This window comes from Giraffa tippelskirchi, chromosome 5 (genome assembly GCF_054371585.1).
Source record: "Giraffa tippelskirchi isolate mGirTip1 chromosome 5, T2T-mGirTip1v1.2.pri, whole genome shotgun sequence".
NCBI classification, from domain to species: domain Eukaryota; kingdom Metazoa; phylum Chordata; class Mammalia; order Artiodactyla; family Giraffidae; genus Giraffa; species Giraffa tippelskirchi.
In genome coordinates this window covers 128,205,338-128,225,302 of record NC_137279.1, presented here as the reverse complement: position 1 = coordinate 128,225,302, position 19,965 = coordinate 128,205,338, and the positions used below count along the sequence as shown (strand labels likewise).

The 19,965-nt window shown below is 35.7% G+C and overlaps 2 protein-coding genes across 19 annotated transcripts in view; one reads left to right on the top strand and one right to left on the bottom strand.

Annotated features, from left to right (window-relative positions):
- TMED5 (transmembrane p24 trafficking protein 5) overlaps window positions 1-19,965 on the bottom strand; it is an 84,957-nt gene that overhangs the window by 3,393 nt on the left and 61,599 nt on the right. The window lies entirely within an intron of this gene.
- MTF2 (metal response element binding transcription factor 2) overlaps window positions 1-19,965 on the top strand; it is a 75,972-nt gene that overhangs the window by 31,183 nt on the left and 24,824 nt on the right. For 7 of the 17 annotated variants that reach the window (XR_014052574.1, XR_014052576.1, XR_014052575.1 and 4 more), the window contains 5 exons: window positions 14,095-14,293; window positions 14,413-14,494; window positions 18,513-18,608; window positions 18,840-18,940; window positions 19,332-19,480. Coding sequence is in view for 13 of the 17 variants with exons in the window: in XM_081486341.1 (XP_081342467.1) it covers window positions 14,095-14,293; window positions 14,413-14,494; window positions 18,513-18,608; window positions 18,840-18,940; window positions 19,332-19,480 (627 nt within the window). In the remaining 4 variants the exon portion in view is untranslated. Of the gene's footprint in view, window positions 1-14,094; window positions 14,294-14,412; window positions 14,499-18,512; window positions 18,609-18,839; window positions 18,941-19,331; window positions 19,481-19,965 lie in introns of all 17 variants that reach the window. The other 10 variants (XR_014052577.1, XM_081486346.1, XM_081486347.1 and 7 more) reach the window with 8 other exon arrangements.

Sequence of the window (19,965 nt, the reverse complement as noted above, 5' to 3'; positions counted from 1 at the left end):
ACTGTCTTGTTCACCAGGCCTAGAATACGTACTTATTCAGTATTTATTGAAGGAAAAATAATTAACCTGAAAGGACATTGAGTTTCTAATATTTCTTCTACCATTTTTGAGAAATTATACTGTCAAGTGATAACTCATGTATTTTGTTTTTTTAGCTTTTTAATTTATTATGGAGTATAGTTGATTGAGGGTTTCCTTGGTGGCTCAGACAGTTAAGATTCTGCCTGTAATGCAGGAGACCCAGGTTGGTTAACAATGTTGTGTTAATTTCATGTGTACAGCAAAGTGATTCAGTTATATATATACAATTTCTTTCTTTCTTTTTTTCTTTTTGACAGCGCTGTGTATCATGTGGGATACTAGTTCCTTGACCAGGGCTTGAACTGTGCCCCCTGCTCTAGGAGTGTTGAGTCTTAACCACTGGACTCCCAGGGAAATCCCTTGTGTATTTTAATATTAGCCTTGTAGTAGTCCTCAGAGATTATATCATACAGATGAAATAAACCATCTGCAGTGTCACAAGTAATACTCAGATTATTTCCTAGTTAGCTGGAGGGATAATTGGGGAATGGGTTGGGGAGAAAAAAAAAGCCACACTATTTGAATTATGCATCCAGTTCTCAAATTCTTGAGTCAAGGGTCTTATTATTGTATGAGTAGTAGTAAACCAAGAACAAAGGAGTGGATAGAATCCTTGGTCTCCATTTCTTTTTTTTTTTCCCACCTGATCTCAAGGAAAGAAACTTTTTGTCAAGTTTCTTTCAAGATGTATATCAATATTAGTGATGAAATGCTTCTCTAATAATAATAGCATTACAGGTACAGATATATTATAGATACAGTCTTTATGTGTGCGTTGTCAAATAGTAAAATGTGTGTGCATGCTCAGTCATATCTGACTGTTGACCCGGTGGACTGAGCCTGGTGGGATCCTCTGTCCATGGAATTTTCCAGGCAAGAATACTGGAGCAGATTGCCATTTCCTACTCCAGGGGATCTTCCCGACCCAGGAATTGAACCCATGTCTTTCGCGTCTCTTGCATTGGCAGATGGATTCTTTACCACTGTGCCAAAAAGCAGATAGGAAATAGTGATGATAATAATGAGTATTTTTGAGATATGATTTGAGTCCTGCTACTCAGTTACGTATAATGTATGTCATCAGTATACAACGTCATCCCAAGTCTATAGCCAGTATATGTCTAGTTTCCCCAATCCTCAGTCAAATCCCTGCTCTCATTTACCAATTGTCTTAACATACCCACTTAAATATAATTAATATATTCTTATTAAATATATTCTTATGTATGTATGTGTTCTTATGTATGGTGTTAAAAGTGCATTTTATGTTTGCATAAATGATAATTTGCTATAAATTTTGTTCTGTTTTCATCTACACTTTTGCAGAATCTTGCCATGTTTTTGAATCTGTGCTTCACTTCCAAGATCAAAACTATTCTACATTTTCTAATTAGATTTCATGTTTTGTATTTTACCTTTTATGTCTGTGGTCCATCTGGAGTTCACCTTTTTGTGTATTGTGAACTAGGAATACAACTTTTTTTCCTTTTAAGTGAGCCAGTTTCTCTAAAACATGTTTAATGAATAATATATCCTGTCTGTATGGATTTGTAGTATCATTTTTATCATTAACAGTTTCCTGTAAATAGATGTGTTTTGGAAATACCTGTTCTGTTGCATTGCTGTTATGTAGATTCTTACCAGTACAGAACAGTTTTCTCTGGAATATGTCACAGTATCTGATAGGACAAGTCTTCCCCTCTTTGTTCTTCCTGTTGAAGATTGACTTAGCAATTCTATTGGTTTTTCACATTTATTTTCTGAAGTGTTTTACCTCTGAAAAACCTGCTGGGATTTTAAGTGGAATTGCATTGAACTCATATGCTAAAGATTAACTGCCTAATATTGTGAAGTTTAGCCTGCATCAACTCCATTTGGGGGTAGCTGTATTCTATACACTTTTAACATCCTGTAAAAAGGAAGGTATGGACTGGAGGTTTAATGAGTGTTGAGCATTCATTACCAAGAGCAAAGGTAGGGAGTACAGAGCTTAAAGAAAGGGTAGGTGAACCAACTTCTTCTGTTTGTTTTGGTTTTCTGTGTAAATTTAACTTAAACATGAGAGGCAGCCTAGCATTGATGCAAGATGAGTGATACAGCTTTGTAGCTATTGACCAGGGTCAACTGAGCATCCAGAAGTTAATACTTTCCCGATCAAAAAGTCTATTTATCAAGGCACTTTTACATGATATGAACTGGGAAAAATATTTCCAACTGTATAATAGCAAAGTATTATATTCGAAATATATAAGGTGCTCTTGAAAATCATTATGGGAAGGATTAACATTTCAGCTTTAAAAACGGGCTAAGAACATCAGCTGGAGTTTCAAGAAAACACAAATTGTTAAAAATTTATGGGGAAAAAAAAAGTTGTCAGTAATAGAAATGTAAATAGAAATTTGTGCTTGTGTGTGTGTGTGTGTTGTCAAATAGCAAAAGGATGATACTCCTTTTTGGAGAAGTACTCCTTTTCGGAGAAGGTGTGGGCCATCAAGTAACTTCTCTGATCCGGTCAGAGTGTTGATTGGTACCATTTTTGAGATTCATTTGACAATAAGTGTCACATTAAAATATATACATAATGTGGTTTTGGGGGAAATGAGGTGTTTAAATGAAATACCCATCACAGATGATAATTGAAACTGGATGGTGAATATATGATGGTTCATTACACTTGTTTTGTTTATTGTTGTTCAGTCACTAAGTCATGTCCAACTCTTTGTGACCCCCATGAAACTGCAGCATGCCAGGCTCCCCTTTCCTCCACTATCTCCCGCAGTTTGCTCAAATTCATGTCCATTGAGCCAATATTACCATCTAACCATCTCAACATCTGTTATCCCCTTCTCTTCCAGCCCTTAATCTTTCCTAGCATTAATATCTTTTCTAACGAGTTGGCTTTTTGCATTAGGGGCCAAAGCATTGGAGCTTCAGCATCAGTCCTTCCAGTGAATATTCAGGGTTGATATTCTTTAGGATTGACTGGTTTGATCTTGCAGTCCAAGGGAGTCTCCAAGAGTCTTTTCCAGCACCACAGTTCAAAAGCATCAATTCTTTGGCACTCAGCCTTCTTTATGGTCCAGCTCTCATATCCGTACATGACTACTGGAAAAACGGTAGCTTTGACTAGACGGACCTTTGTCAGCAAAATGATGTCCCTGCTTTTTAATGTGCTTTCTAGGTTTGTCACAGCTTTCCTTCCAAGGAGCAAGCGCGTTTTGATTTCATGGCTGCAGTCACCATCCGCAATGATTTTGGAGCCCAAGATAATAGAATCTGCCACTGTTGCACTTTTTCTGTTTCTGTTTGCCATGAAGTGATGGGACTGGATGCCATGATCTTAGTTTTTAAAATGTTGAATTTCAAAGTTGGCTTAAAGCTCAACATTCAGAAAACTAAGATCATGGCATCTGGTCCCATCACCTCATGGGAAATAGATGGAGAAACAGTGGAAACAGTGTCAGACTCTATTTTTTTGGGCTCCAAAATCACTGCAGATGGTGATTGCAGCCATGAAATTAAAAGACGCTTACTCCTTGAAAGGAAGGTTATGACCAACCTAGTTAGCATATTAAAAGCAGAGACATTACTTGGCCAACAAAGGTCCGTCTAGTCAAGGCTATGGTTTTTCCAGTGGTCACGTATGAATGTGAGAGTTGGACGGTGAAGAAAGGTGAGCGCCGCAGAATTGATGCTTTTGAACTGTGGTGTTGGAGAAGACTCTTGAGACTCCCTTGGACTGCAAGGAGATCCAACCAGTCCATCCTAAAGGATACCAGTCCTGGGTGTTCATTGGAAGGACTGATGTTGAAGCTGAAACTCCAATACTTTGGCCACCTCATGGGAAGAATTGACTCATTGGAAAAGACCCTAATGCTGGGAAGGATTGGGGGCAGGAGAAGGGGACAACAGAGGATGAGATGACTGGATGGCATCACCGACTTGATGGACATGGGTTTGGGTGGACTCCGGGAGTTGGTGATAGACAGAGAGGCCTGGCGTGCTGTGATTCATGGGGTTGCAAAGATTCGAACACGACTGAGTGACTGAACTGAACTGAACTTTCACCCTCATCAAGAGATTCTTTAGTTTCTCTTCACTTGATGCCATTAGAGTGGTATCGTCTGCATATCTGAGGTTGTTATTTCTCCTGGCGATCTTTATTCCAGCTTGTGATTCATCCAGCCTGGCATTTTGTATGAGGTACTCTGCATATAAGCTAAATAAGCAGAGTCACAAAATAGAGCTTTGTTGTACTCCTTCCCCAATTTTGAACCAGTCTGTTGTTCCATGTCCATTTCTTTTTTTAAAAAAATTTTATTTATTTATTTTTAATTGAAGGATTATTGCTTTATAGAATTTTGTTGTTTTCTGTCAAACCTCAACATGAATCAGCCATAGGTATACATATATCCCCTCCCTTTTGGACCTCCCTACCCATCCCATCCGTCTAGGTTGATACAGAGCCCCTGTTTGAGTTTCTTGAGTCATACAGCAAATTCCCATTGGCTGTCTATTTTACATGTAGTAATGTAAGTTTCCATGTTACTCTTTCCATACATCTCACCCTCTTGCCCCCTCTCCCCTGTCCATAAGTCTATTCTCTATGTCTGTTTCTCCATTTCTGCCCTGTAAATAAGTTCTTAAGTACCATTTTTCTAGATTCCGTATACGTGCGTTAGAATACGATATTTATCTTTCTCTTTCTGACTCACTTCAGTCTGTATAATAGGTTCTAGGTTCATCCACCTCATCAGAACTGACTCAGAAGTGTTCCTTTTTATGGCTGAGTAATATTCCATTGTGTATATGTACCACAACTTCTTTATCCATTCGTTTGTCTGTGGACATCTAGGTTGCTTCCATGTTCTAGCTGTTGTAAATAGGGCTGCAGTGAACAATAGGATACATGTGTCTCTTTCAATTTTGGTTTCCTCAGGGTATATGCCTAGGAGTGGGATTGCTGGGTTATATGGTGGTTTTATTCCTAGTTTTTTAAGGACCCTCCCTACCGTCTTCCGTAGTGGCTGTATCAGTTTACATTCCCACCAGCCGTGCAAGAGTGTTCCGTTTTCTCCACACCATCTCCAGCATTTATTGTAGACTTTTGATGATGGCCATTCTGACCATTCTGTGTGAGGTGATATCTCATTGTTTCGGTTTCCATTTCTCTAATAATGAGTGATGTTGAGCACCTTTTCATGTGTTTGTTAGCCATCTGTATTTCTTCTTTGGGGAAATGTCTGTTTAGGTCTTTTTCACACTTTTTGATTGGGTTGTTTGTTGTTCTGGTATTGAGTTGTATGAGCTGCTTGTATATTTTTGAAATTAAACCTTTGTAAGTTGTTTCATTTGCTGTTATTTTCTCCCATTCTGAGGGTTATCGTTTCACCTTGCTTATAGTTTCTTTGCTATGGAAAAGCTTTTTAAATTTAATCAGGTCCCACTTGTTTACTTTTGTTTTTATTTCTGCTACTCTACGAGGTGGGTCATAGAGGATCTTGCTTTGATTCATGTCATCGAGTGTTCTGCCTATGTTTTCCTCTAAGAGTTTTATAGTTTCTGGTCTTACATGTAGGTCTTTAATCCATTTTGAGTTTATCTTTGTGTATGGTGTTAAGAAGTGTTCTAATTTCATTCTTTTACATGTAGCTGTCCAGTTTTCCCAGCACCATTTATTGAAGAGGCCCCCTTGTATATTCTTGCCTCCTTTGTCAAAAATAAGGTACCTTAGGTGTATGGGTTTATTTCTGGGCTTTCTGTCTTGTTCCATTGGTCTGTATTTCTCTTTTTGTGCCAGTACCATACTGTCTTGATGACTGGAGCTTTGTAGTATAACCTGAAGTCAGGAAGGTTGATTCCTCCAGCTCCATTCATCTTTCTCAAGACTGCTTTGGCTATTCGGGGTCTTTTGTGTTTCCATATGAATTGTGAAATTTTTTGTTCTAGTTCTGTGAAAAATGCCGTTGGTAATTTGATAGGGATCACATTGAATCTGTAGATTGTGTTTGGTACTATAGTCATTTTCACAATATTGATTCTTCCTACCCAGGAACATGGAATATCCCTCCATCTGTTTATGTCATTCTTTGATTTCTTTCATCAGTCTTACAATTTTCTGTGTACAGTTCTTTTGTCTCCTTAGGTAAGTTTATTCCTAGATATTTAATTCTTTTTGTTGCAATGGTGAATGGGATTGATTCCTTAATTTCTTGTTCTGATTTTTCATTGGTAGTATATCGAAATGCAAATGATTTCTGTGTATTGATTTTGTATCCTGCAACTTTGCTAAATTCACTGATTAGCTCTAGTAATTTTCTGATACTATGTTTAGGGTTTTCTATGTACAGTATCATGTCATCTGCAAACAGTGAGAGCTTTACTTCTTCTTTTCCGGTCTGGATTCCTTTTATTTCTTTTTCTTTTCTGATTGCTATAGCTAGGACTTCCAGAACTATGTTGAATAATAGTGGTGAAAGTGGACAGACACCCTTGTCTTGTTCCTGATCTTAGGGGGAATGCTTTCAGTTTTTCACCATTGAGAATAATGTTTGCTGTAGGCCTATCATGTATGGCCTTTACTATGTTGAGGTAGGTTACTTCTATGCCCGTTTTTTGAAGAGTTTTAATCATATGGGTGCTGAATTTTGTCAGAGGCTTTTTCTCCACCTATTGAGATGATCATATGATTTTTATCTTTCAATTTGTTAATATGGTGTATCACACTGATTGATTTGCGTATATTGAAGAATCCTTGCATCCCTGGAATAAACCCAACGATCATGGTGTATGAGCTTTCTGATGTGTTGCTGAATTGTGTTTGCTAAAATTTTGTTGAGGATTTTTGCATCTATGTTCATCAGTGATATTGGCCTGTAGTTTTCTTTTTTGTGTTGTCTTTGTCTGGTTTTGGTATCAGGGTGATGGTGGCCTCGTAGAATGAGTTTGGAAGTGTTCCTTCCTCTGCAATTTTTTGGAAAGAGTTTTAGAAGGATAGGCATTAGCTCTTTTCTAAAAGTTTGATAGAATTCTCCTGTGAAGCCATCTGGTCCTGGGCTTTTGTTTCTTGGGAGATTTTTGATCACAGCTTCAATTTCAGTGCTTGTAGTTGGGTTGTTCATAATTTCTATTTCTCCCTGGTTCAGTCTTAGAAGATTGAACTTTCTAAGAATCTGTCCATTTCTTCCAGGTTATCCATTTTATTACCATATAGTTGTTGATAATAGTCTCTTATAATCCTTTGTATTTCTGCATTGTCTGTTGTAACCTCTCCTTTTTCATTTCTAGTTTTGTTGATTTGATTCTTCTCTTTTTCTAGATAAGTCTTGCTAAGGGTTTGTCAATTTTGTTTATCTTCTCAAAGAACCAGTTTTTAGTTTTTATTAATCTTTACTAGTGTTTCTTTCATTTCTTTTTCATTTATTTCTGCTCGGATCTTTGATTCTTTCCTTCTACTAATTTTGGTGTTTTTTTTTTGTTGTTGTTGTTCTTCTTTTCCCACTTGTTTTAAGTGTAAAGTTATTCAATTGTCTATTTGATTTTTTTCTTGTTTCTTGAGGTAGGATTGAATTGCTATAAACTTCCCTCTTAGGACTGATTTTGCTGCATCCCATAGGTTTTGACTTGTCCTGTTTTCATTGTCGTTTGTTTCTAGAAATTTTTTATTTCTTCATTGATCTGTTGGTTATTTGGAAATGTGTTGTTTTATCTCCGTGAGTTTGTGTTTCTTAGTTTTCTCCTTGTAATTGATATATAGTCTCATAGTTTTGTGGTCAGAGAAGATGCTTGATATGATTTCAATTTTCTTAAATTTACTGAGGTTTGAGTTGTGACCCAAGATGTGGTGTATCCTGGAGAATGTTCCATGTACACTTGAGAAGAAGATGTATTCTTTTGCATTTGGATGGGATGTCCTGAAGATATCAGTGAGATCCATCTCATCTAATATATCATTTAAGACTTGTGTTTCCATATTAATTTTGTTTTGATGATCTGTCCATTGGTGTGAATGGGGTGTTAAAGTCTCCTACTGCTATTGTATTACTGTCAATTTCTCCTTTTATGTCTGTTAGTGTTTGTCTTATGTATTGAGGTGCTCCTATGTTGGGTGCATCGGTATATACAATTGTTCTGTCTTCCTCTTGGATTGATCCTTTGATGATTATGTAGTGTCCTTCCTTATCTCTTGTAATATTCTTTATTTTAAGGTCTATTTTGTCTGATACGAGGATTGCTACTCCAGCTTTCTTTGCTTCTCATTTGCTTGGAATATATTTTTCTATCCTCTCACTTTCAGTCTGTATGTATCTTTAGGTCGGTCTGAAGTGGGTTTCTTGTAGACAGCATATATATGGGTCTTGTTTTTGTATCCATTCAGCCCATCTGTGTCTTTTGATTGGAGCATTTTATCCATTTACATTTCAAGTAATTATTGATATATATGTTCCTATTGCCCCATGTCCATTTCTTAACTGTTGCCTCTTGACTCGCATATAGGTTTCTCAGGAGACAGGTAAGGTGGTCTGGTACTCCTGTCTCTTAAGAACTTTCTACAGTTTGTTATGATCCACACAGTCAAAGGCTTTAGCATAGTCAATGAAACAGAAGTAGATGTTTTTCTGGAACCTCCCTTGCTTTTTTATGATCCAGCGGATGTTGGCAGTTTGATTTCTGGCTCCTCTGCAGCTTTGAAACCCAGCTTTTACATCTGGAAGTTCTCAGTTTCACATACTGCTGAAGCCTAGCTTGAAGGATTTTCAAGCATTAACTTTCTAGAATGTGACATGGGCACAGTTGTACAGGAGTTTGAAAACTCTTTGGCATTGCCCTTTTTTGGGATTGGAATGAAAACTGACCTTTTCCAGCCCTGTGGCCACTGCTGTTTTCCATATTTGCTGACATAGTGAGTGCAACACTTCAATAGCATTATCTTTTAGGATTTTAAACAGCTCAGCCGGAATTTTATCACCTCCACTAGCTTTGTTCGCAGTAATGCTTCCTAAGGCCCACTTGACTTCACACTTCAGGATGTCTGGCTCTGCGTGAATGATCACACCATCATGGTTATCTAGCTCATTGAGACCCTTTTTGTATAGCTTTTCTGTGTATTCTTGTCACTTCTTAATCTCTTCTTCTGTTTGCATGTATTTATAATGTTCTACAATAAAAGGGGAAAATGCATATTTTTGATATAGCAATTCTTTTTGAATTTATGCTATATAGTATTTGGAACACTTTAAAACTAAAGTGTAAAGGGGTGAACTTTGTATTATTGCCTGTAATAGTAATACTAAAACATTGGAAAATACTAAATGTTCCTCAGTTGTATGGTGGTCAGAAAGGAGCTTAGCAGCTGTTGGAAAGATTATCTTGCATACTTTTATATTTATACAGATGGACATTACATTGACTTAAGATATATTGTTATGTGAGAAAAATTATAGAGCAGCATACACAGTGAAGGGAATTTTATTTTTGAGTGTATATTTTTATATTATTTAACCAGCTCCATGTTTACCTTTGTAATCAGAAAGGAAGTAATACATTCTAAAATTAGAAAAATTAGTTTAACTTCTAATAATGGATACATTCTAGACAGGAAGGAAGTAATCACTGACAGTAACAGGGGAAAAGGGAAGATGTACATTGTTTATCCTAGTTATGTTTGAGTTGTGGTGTTCAGTGTTATGGGTCATTTACCCCTTCTTACTTTGTTTTCTCTAAAATTTCTTTGGGAAGAGGAATTTTAAAGTAGGATAATACTTTTACAAAATATCTTTATTAAAGTAGTTTCAGATAATACATGATATATGTTCTACATGTTTATATTGATAAAATATTGGTGTGCATTTTACTTAGAATGTAAATTAGAGTCTATTCTTATTCTTAGAGCAAAACTGAGATTATTTTGGCATAGATACATTTTTAGGAAAAAAAACATTACATACAGAGGTTTTTTTTTTAATTGAATTTGAACTTTATAAAGTCCATGTAACCTTACTGAGCTTTATGTACCGTACCCTATAATAGAGCATTGAGGATATAGCTGTCAGAAGAGTAAAACACATTTCCTGGCTTTGGTAGAATGTTTGGGTGGGAGAGTGGTGGTGTGTGTTGCGGTTAATTTCAGACTAAATAGGGGGATGACTGTAAGAGCAGAGACAGTTAAATGTGTATAACTTTCTCCCAAAAGTTTGGCTATGAATGGGAGGAAAGAAATAAGAGAAAGTGGTGGAAGGGGAAGGAAGGAATCAAGACTCTAGAATTGGAAGATTCTAGGTCCTTGTAGTCACCCTGGCATTCTGATGAGGTTATTTCTCACACATAATTAATTATATTGCTCAGGCTTTAGTTTCTTTAAGGGAAGCAAGTCTCTCTGTGACCATTGAATTTATAGCTTTCTAGAAAGTTGCTTGCTAATAGAGTCATTTTCATACTGTGATTTGAAGATATTGTTTTCTTGAGAGAGAAAACTCTCAGCCTGATATGGAGCTTTCCTGCTGATAAAATTTATTATCGTGACTCATTTTCCATTTTTACTTCTCTCTATCACTCATCTTGTCAGGCTTTTAAGTCTTTTAAATCATCTAATTATAGTATTGAAGAGCTTTTTCTTCAGCTGATGTTGACCTGACAACAGTATATGGCAATATATATTTTTAGAGCATGACTCTTAAAATGTGATCCATGGATCTTTTCAGGTGGTCTGCAAGGTCTTAACTGTTTTCATGATAATAATAATATGTTACTTGCTTTTCCCCACTGTATTGACGTTTGTATGATTGTGTAAAACCAGTGTTTGGTCAAACTACTGTATGCTTTAGCATGAAACAAGGCACCAACGTGTGCTAGTATTACTTATTTTTGAGCACTCACAGTTAAACAAAAACACTGTGTACACACGCACAGGAAACCCTATTGCACTTAAGAACGTTCTTTTTTAAAAATTTTACTCATTTTTGGATGTGCTAGGTCTTCGTGGCTGTGTGTGGGCTTTCTGTAGTTGCTGTGACTGGGGGCTACTATGGTTGTCATGTACAAGCTTCTCATTGTGGTGGCTTCTCTTGTTGTGAAGCATGGACTCTAGGGCTTATGGGTTCAGTAGTTGTGGCAAATGAGATTAGTTGCCCCAAGGCATGTGGAATCTTCCCGGACCAGGGATCGAACCTCTGTCCCCTGCTTTGGTGGGCAGATTCTTCTTAACCACTATACTACCAGGGAACATTCTTGATGAAACATTATTTTCACTTAATCTTAACCTTGAGTTTAGATTTTTAATATTATGTGTGACAGAATAGGAAGTCCATGTAAGATATTTATGCCATTGTTTGAATTGCTGGTTGAACTAGTAGCTTTTTCGTGAAACATTAGTTTTACTTGAAACAGTGACTGCTTGGGTTATATGGTAGATACTTTCTTGACATATTCTTTTCATTTATATTTACTTACCATTTTTAATTTTCTTGCTTTGTCCCTATGGGTTGGAGCTACTATTTGGTGTCATTACTTAAATATAGTTTTGTTCCCACCACCTTTTGTGCAGTTATTGTCAAATATATTACATTACTGTATGTCATAGCCTTAACAATACAATTATGTACATATTGTTCCATATGTTTGCTTTAGAGGAAATATGCATTTATACTGCCTTTTATGATTACTTAATTACCTTTTCTAGTGTTCTTTGTTTTTTATTTTGTGTGTGTGTGTACATATGTGCATGTTTGAATTTCTACCTTGGTTTACTTAATTTCAACCCTATGAACTTTTATTTCTTCTAAGGTAACTCTGCTAGCAACAATTCTCTCAGTTTTTGTTTATCTGGAAGTATCTTTTTTTCACCTTCATTTTTGAAAGCACAGTTTTGCTGTATATAAGATTCTTGATTGACAGTTTTTTCCCTCCCTTTCAGTTCTTTTGAATATGTTATTTCACTGCCTTCTGGCCTTCAGTGTTTCTGATGAGAAGTTAGCTTTACTGGGGTTTCTTTGTATGTGAAGAATTATTTTTCTTCCTGCTTTCAAGATTTTCTTTGGGTTTCAACATTTTTACTGTGTTTTGTCTAGATGTAGATCTCTTTGAATTTATACTGCTTGGAGTTTGTTTAACTTCTTGGTTATATAGATTAATGTTTTTTAGCAAATGTGGAATATCAGTCACTATTCCTTTGGATATTTTTAGAATGTAGTGTATCTTTGAAACTGAAGCTCTATACCCTTTATTTATTTAGTTTTTAAAATTTTTATTGGAGGATAATTGCTTTACAATATTGTGTTGATTTCTGCCATACATCAACATGAACCAGCCACTGGTATACAAACACTAACTTCACACTTCTCTCCTCCAACGCCCCTGGAACTTAGCATTCTACTCTTGTTTCTATCAGTTTGACTACCTTAATTACCTCATGTGAGTGGAATTATACATTATCTGTCTTTTTTGTCTGCCTGATTTTACTTCATCATAATGTTTTCAGGGTTTATTCATGTTGTGGTTTGTGACAGAATTTCCCAGAATTTGTGTATCCTTAGGTATTGAAAATAGGTATTCCCAATTGGAAACTTTTTTTCTTCCCTACTTACTTCGTCTTTACCTAACTTTTATACTGTTTTAGAATGATCATCTACCTAGTTTTACATATTGTTGTATGTTTAATTAGTTAAAAGTCTAAATTGGGAGGATGAGACCAAACAAATATTGATGGGTTATGTTTATGAAGGCTGATAGTGGTGTGCTGTGCTGTTTATGCAGTATTGATACATGTTACAATGTAATTTTGGAGTATATAATTTTGGGGTCTTATGCTTAGAAAATGTAAGTGATCTTACAATTGGCTTCTCAGTTAAATATGATTTTGTAAAAATTGGTGGCTCTCAGTATTTTTTTAAACTTCTAGAAATCAGTATATCTGAGGGACTGTGATACATTCCCATCAGTGAACAAGGCTTCATTCAGTAGTGATATCCTGTAGGGAGGTCATGACTACCCTTCCAATGAGTTAAATATACCCAACTACCCAGAGTCACTGGTTAGTGTATTTTAACTACATGCGGCATAATCTTTTTTTCAGTTGAAGTATAGTTGACTTAGTGTTTCAGGTGTACAGCAAAGTGATTCAGTTAGTGTATATATATGATATGTGTGTATATATGTATTCTTTTTTTTTTTTCTTTCTTTTGGCTGGGCGGCACGTGGGATCTTAGTTCCTTGACTAGGGATCAAACCTCTGCCTCCTGAATTGGGAGTGCTGAGTCTTAACCCCTGGACAGCCAGGGCAATCCCTATATATGTATTCTTTTTAAAATTCTTGCCCATTGTTAGTTATTTCAAGATATTGAATATCATTTCCTGTGCTATGTAGTAGGTCCTTATTGTTTATCGTATATATAGTAGTGGACATAATCATTCTTATTCTTTATCAAGTGCTTATGAAATTATGTCATGCAGCTTCTTTTATTTTATCTAAACAGATATGAGGGACTCCGTTGGTGGTCCAGTGGCTAAGACTCTGCACTCCCAATACAGGGAACTGAGTTCCCTTCCTGTTTAAGAAGCTAGATCCCATATGCTGCAACTAGGAGTTTGCATTCTGCAACGAAAGATCCCAGATCCTGTGTACTGCAACTAAGACCTGGCACAGCCAAATAAATAAATGCATACATACTTAAAAAAACCTAAATATGAGATTCAAGGGATCTTTTGCTCATAACCATGGCCTACCCACTTCAACTTATAGCTGTCATTTTGATGATAGCTTTCCTGAGTGTGTTAGCTTGGAGTGGTTGCTGAATCCTGGGCTCCCTTGGGTTGACACTGAATGAATATTGACAACTGCTATAATTTTGTTTTAAGCTTCTTTGTTTCTGGAGAGTTTTATGATTTGAGGTACTTGTTAGTGTTTTCCCTAAATATAAGGTTTTTAATGGATAAAACATTTTGATAAATACATGATTGGTATAAAATAAGCTTTATAAGTAAAGCAGTCTTATATGTGATTATTTGTTTCCTAAACAGAGACTCTACAGGGGCAGGTAATTCACTGGTCCACAAGCGGTCTCCTTTACGTCGAAACCAAAAGACCCCAACATCCTTGACCAAGCTGTCTTTACAGGATGGACATAAAGTCAAAAAGCCAACATGTAAATTTGAAGAGGGTCAGGATGTCCTAGCTAGATGGTCAGATGGCTTGTTTTATCTTGGAACTATCAAAAAGGCAAGTTACCTTAACACATCTTTTGCTGTTTTTGCAGTAAACTTTTAATAATCTTGGATTTAAATTTAAGATTGTTTTTGGTTTTAAAAGAAATCACTGTAAGTTTTCCTCTTTTCCAGATAAACATATTGAAACAGAGCTGCTTCATCATATTTGAAGACAGTTCTAAATCCTGGGTTCTCTGGAAGGACATTCAAACAGGCAGGTGCTACTGTTTCTCCTGGACATGATTTACACTAAAATTTTATTTTCTTCAGCTTGTCATTTTCTAGTGTTGTCTCTTTAGTACAGTGTATTAAGATAACTTAAAAAAAAATCAGGGCGGTATTAGAGTCTTCAAGGAGTTATCTGTGTTATAGATGATAAGATCAAGAATTGCCCTGGTGATAAGAGTAGATTAGAGGACAGATGCACATGTGTAAATTACTGTTAGGGCCCTTCTAAGAACTTTGAAGAAAAATTTTAGCCATTAATATGAGTAATACTTTGGGCTTCACCTTAACTGTTACTTGCCTGTATTTGTAAGAAGTTATATAGAGAGCTAATATTTATTGAGAGCATACTATTTGCCAGATGTTTTGGGGGATTAGGATATAGTACATAGCTTTAGAATACTAGAAATACTCATCATTAAGAATAGTTTAAAATTACTGCTTAGCTATGAATTTTTATATTTAGATGAGAAAACTAGGTTATATTTGGATACAAATAGAAATGATTACAGGTATGCTTTGGTTTGGTTATAGGTATGTTTCTTGTAATGCTTTTTATTTTTGCAAACTATAATTGTTGTGTGCCTTTAAATCTGTTAAATAAAGGCATTTTCCCAGGTATCTGTTTCATGAAAGTGCTATATTTATGAAAAATTATGAATATTAAAAGTGCGAGTACTTTAGCTGCAAACTAAAGCTCCAGTTTTGGTATCCTTGTAATTTGTTAATGAGTCTGCAGTTAGGTATTTTTATATCTCCTCATGTAGAAAGGAGACAAATTCTTTGAAGTATTTATCAACTGGGTTTTTAATTTGAATCCGAGGTGCGACTTTATGGTGGGTTACTGCTGTGTTCATATTCTTGATTTCACTCTTAATTTTTTTTAAAGAATAAAAAGTTTTTGTAATGGAATTAGAATGTTCTAGTTGCCATTTTTATGCATGGTACTTAGGAATTAGATGGAGAGTTCAATAGCTGTTAACTTTAGTAAAATGTTTTTCTAGAGAAATTTTTTTTACAGTTTTTAGGACTGATCTATTTAAAGGGCTAAATGATATTTTGAATCTCAAATTGAGGAGTCAGTGAGAAAAGGAATAGGAGGAGCATAGGATGTCTCCAATAGTAGTGATACTAAATAGCTCTTATTAGCCTGCATACAGAATTATCCCCCTTTTCTTAGTTTGTAAATATGGATCCTTCTAGTGGAACTGAAACATGTGATACTGATTCTGTTCCCCTTCTATTAGCTATGTGTCCCTTTCAACTTCTCCACCTTTTTGAGGTTCCTGTGAGTTAAATATAAAGGTCTTTCTCTTTCTTCCTTCTCTCTCACCCTTCCTTCCATAAAGGAAGAAGAAAACCAGTTGTACATAGAGGTGGAAGGTTGTCGTGGAAGTGAGGGGGTCGTGTCCTACATGTGGCATACTCAGTATGTCAGTTCAGTAGCCTGTGATTGTTTTTTCCTTGCTGACTCCTTTTACTATTCTTAGATAGCTCTTGGGCCATTTAATTCTTTCTAACGCCTAGAAAGTAGCACACATATAACTTGGAGTTGCTATAGAATGAGGAAGTGAACCTGGAGATTGCATTATGGCAGATGTTGGTGTGGAGTGTAGCTTTAATAGTTTTCTTCCTGTAAGAATCCTGCATGTAGTAGTTATATATCAAAACGACTTAATAAATTATAGTAGTTTTACTTATCTAATAAGATTCTTTTAGAAAGTTTATGTAAATAAAAGCAATGTATGGTCATATTAGTAATCAAAGAAATGTGCATTACAACAGATACCATGTTAAAACCATTAAATAATTTTAAAAAGATTTTTGACCTTAATACCTATTTTTTATGGTTTCTGTGAAAATGATACACTGCTGGTAGCAATATTAAACTTCTATTTGGGTATTTGCATTAAATGCATAAAAAGGCATTTTATGCATAAAAATGTTTCCATGCTTTCATCTATACAACAGATTCATTTATAGCAGTTTATTCAAAAGAAATAATTCAGAAGTAAAAAATCCAGACGAAAAATGTTTCCTGTAGCTTTAACAACAACAAAAAATTGGGCACATCTAAGATGAAATGGCTTTATAGTCATTTGGGCTTAGAGTAAGAGAGACTGAGAAGGCTAATAAGCTACACAGAAAGTTTTTGTAAACTTGATGGTAAAAAAGACACACTGGATTTCACAAGTAAAGGCAATTCCCTGCTGCCTCAGGATTGTTTTCTTGAGGTGAACACACATCTTCTGGATCAGCACCCTCTTTTCTGAGGAACTGCCTTCCCCTACAACAGTCTACATGGTTATAATGAGAGATCAGGCACCTGCTGCAATCTGGGCCTATTGCTCCTTTTCCAGGAAGTTGCAGATTTGGACTGAGGTTCTAGGTGTAGTCTGGTTGCTCTCCTGACTGGAACTATAAACTGAGAAACTGTGGGAAGCCACATCCAGCTATGTGAACAGAGCTGGAGAGGAGAGAGGACAAGAGCCAAAACAAAAATGGAAAAATGTAAAAAAAAAAAAAAGCAAAAATTTGGTAACCTGCATGTCTAAGAATAGTCATAAAAAAGTAAATTTGGTTATTTCTACTGGAAAGAATATCATACAACTATTAGAAGTTAGACTTTCGAGAGACTTCCCTGGTGGTCCAATGGTTAAGAGTCCGTGCTCGCAATGCAGAGAGCTTGGGTTCGATCCACTAGAACCCACAACTAAGATCCCGCAGCCAAATTAAAAAAAAAAAGTTACACTCTTTGAAACCTACAGTGTGAAAAGTTCTTTTGATGGAAGAAACATTACGTATAGTATTAGTGAAAAGAAGCAGCTCACAGTGGAGAGAATATGGTGTATCTGGGTTTAAATTTTACCCTTGATACTTTGTGATTAAGGGTCCTTGAACTATAGTTCCTTTATCTTTCTGAGTCTTAATTCTTCTATATAGATAGGATATTTATCTAATAAATTGTAGAATTAAACAAAATAATATTATCAAGAGCCTAACGCAGTGCTGGCTCATAGCACAAAATTATACATTTTTATTATTGTTGGTATGTGAATAAAGTATGTGTGTAATAATATTTTATGTATATTGAAATTGCTGCTGCTGCTGCTGCTAAGTCGCTTTAGTCGTGTCCGACTCTGTGCGACCCCATAGACGGCAGCCCACCAGGCTCCTTCGTCCCTGGGATTCTCCAGGCAAGAATATTGGAGTGGGTTGCCATTTCCTTCTCCAGTGCATGAAAGTGAAGATTATTATAAATAATTGCAATATAATAATTATAATATAATTGTAATATAATATAATAATTGTAATATAACATAAATTTTAACACAAAAAGTGATGAAATTCTAAATTTGGTGGAATAAAATTGTTTTTAGAATATAAATGTTTAAGGAAGAGATAACTTATTCAGGTAAAAAATTAATGGTGGAACCCCTCATTTTTGTTGCAGTGTGGTATTGTTTAGGGTACATTGACACCATGTTTCCATATTTCAGAAGCTGGAGATTTGATAATTAGTGTTCAGCCTTTCCTTTTTGTTAATTAGTAAGTAAAAATAAATGTTCTGGATCTTGAGAGTAAGGAGTCATTGATGGATCTTTAGGCTCATGATGTTATGCAGTGTAGGGTGAGTGAGTACATGTGCATGGTTAGGTGTGTGTTCTGGAGAGTTGTTCTAGTGTTCAAAAACATTGGCTTTTCCCACCTCCCAGGATGAGGGAAACACTGGAAGTGAATGGTAAGGGATCCTGCCTGAGAGCATTTTAAATTATGCCCTTTGCCAAAAGGCAGATTAAATTGTGAAGGCAGACAGTAAGGTATCCTCAGTTAAAGGTGAGAACACAGGTAGGGAGCAGAGAGATAGTGTTTTGTGTATAGTACTTGGCCTTGAGAAAATACCATTATGATCTGGGAAACATGTTGCCAGCATGGGCTGCTCTCTGAGTTAAAAAAGTAGTTTTGTTATATGGAACAATTCTTTATGTATATTTTAAATATTTCAGGAGCCACTGGAAGTGGGGAAATGGTCTGTACAATATGTCAAGAAGAGTATTCAGAAGCTCCCAATGAAATGGTTATATGTGATAAGTGTGGCCAAGGTAAGCATTGATTTGTTTTAATCTTGTGGAAACGTTTTGTTATATACTTAATGCTCCTGTTGAAGATTAATGATTAAAAATTCTTTACATTGGTAATTTGAAGCTCTTACCATAGTCATCAGTTATAAATATATTAATGTAGGAAAGAGAATACTAAAATGCCTTCTTTAAATTGTGTTGCAGTATTTATTAATAAAATAGAATTTGCTTTATGCTTTTTTTGATATTAAGGATATCATCAGTTGTGTCACACACCTCATATTGATTCCAGTGTGATTGATTCAGATGAAAAATGGCTCTGTCGACAGTGTGTTTTTGCAACAACAACAAAGGTATCTTTTAAGTGTTTTGGGCTAACGCCCTAAATGGATTTGTAAGGCACTATCAACATAATGATTGTGTACGTTGAAAGTTTATCTGAATTAAATGAGCAGTCAGTGCTGGGTAGGAAGAGGTACTGCTTATTGTTTGACTAATGATGCTTAAGTGACTTGCAACTATTCTTGAACTTATTTTCTGATAGTGATCTTGGAATTGGGGCAGTAATTTGAAAGAAAAGACAGCAAAATAAATAAAGATTATTATTGGTCAAACAGTTTGTGATATGGTAGGAAATTTAGAATGAAAATTTCTTTGGAAGTTTCAGAAGCATTTTAAAATTAGAGAATTATATTTAAAATTTTATCCTTCACTCTTTTAAATAACTTTTTCCCTCTAATATAGAGGGGTGGTGCGCTTAAGAAAGGACCAAATGCCAAAGCATTGCAAGTCATGAAGCAGACATTACCCTATAGTGTGGCAGACCTTGAGTGGGATGCAGGTCATAAAACCAATGTCCAGCAATGTTACTGCTATTGTGGAGGCCCTGGAGAGTAAGTAAATACAGTTATTTAATGCCCTTAGTTTTTAATTGCTTATATTGTCTACTTTAGTTTTGTTACTTATTGTGGTATCGGAGTGATGGTAAATTGTAAATGCATGAAAGTATCAGTAAAGAAAATTGGGGAGGATTAGAAGCCATAGTTTTATTTATCTATCATTAAATGTTTGCTGAATAAGCGAGTCAGCAAACAGTTCTAAGAATGTTTAGAAATTTACCTTTAATTTCTGATCACTGGTTCTGGTTCTGCTCTTTGAAACTAAACCCATGCATCTTATTTTTTGTAGAGGTAGCTCTTAAAATAGTTAAATCCAATAATCATATTCCCCACTCTCTTGAGTGACATACCAAGTGTTCTCTCATCTAGGCTAAAATCTCCATTCACATCAAACATTCTTTATGACAGACATGTTTTCCAAATTCTCTCTTTGTTGCTCTTCAGTTTTTGAAAGTTGACTCTTGATATATGGTGCCATG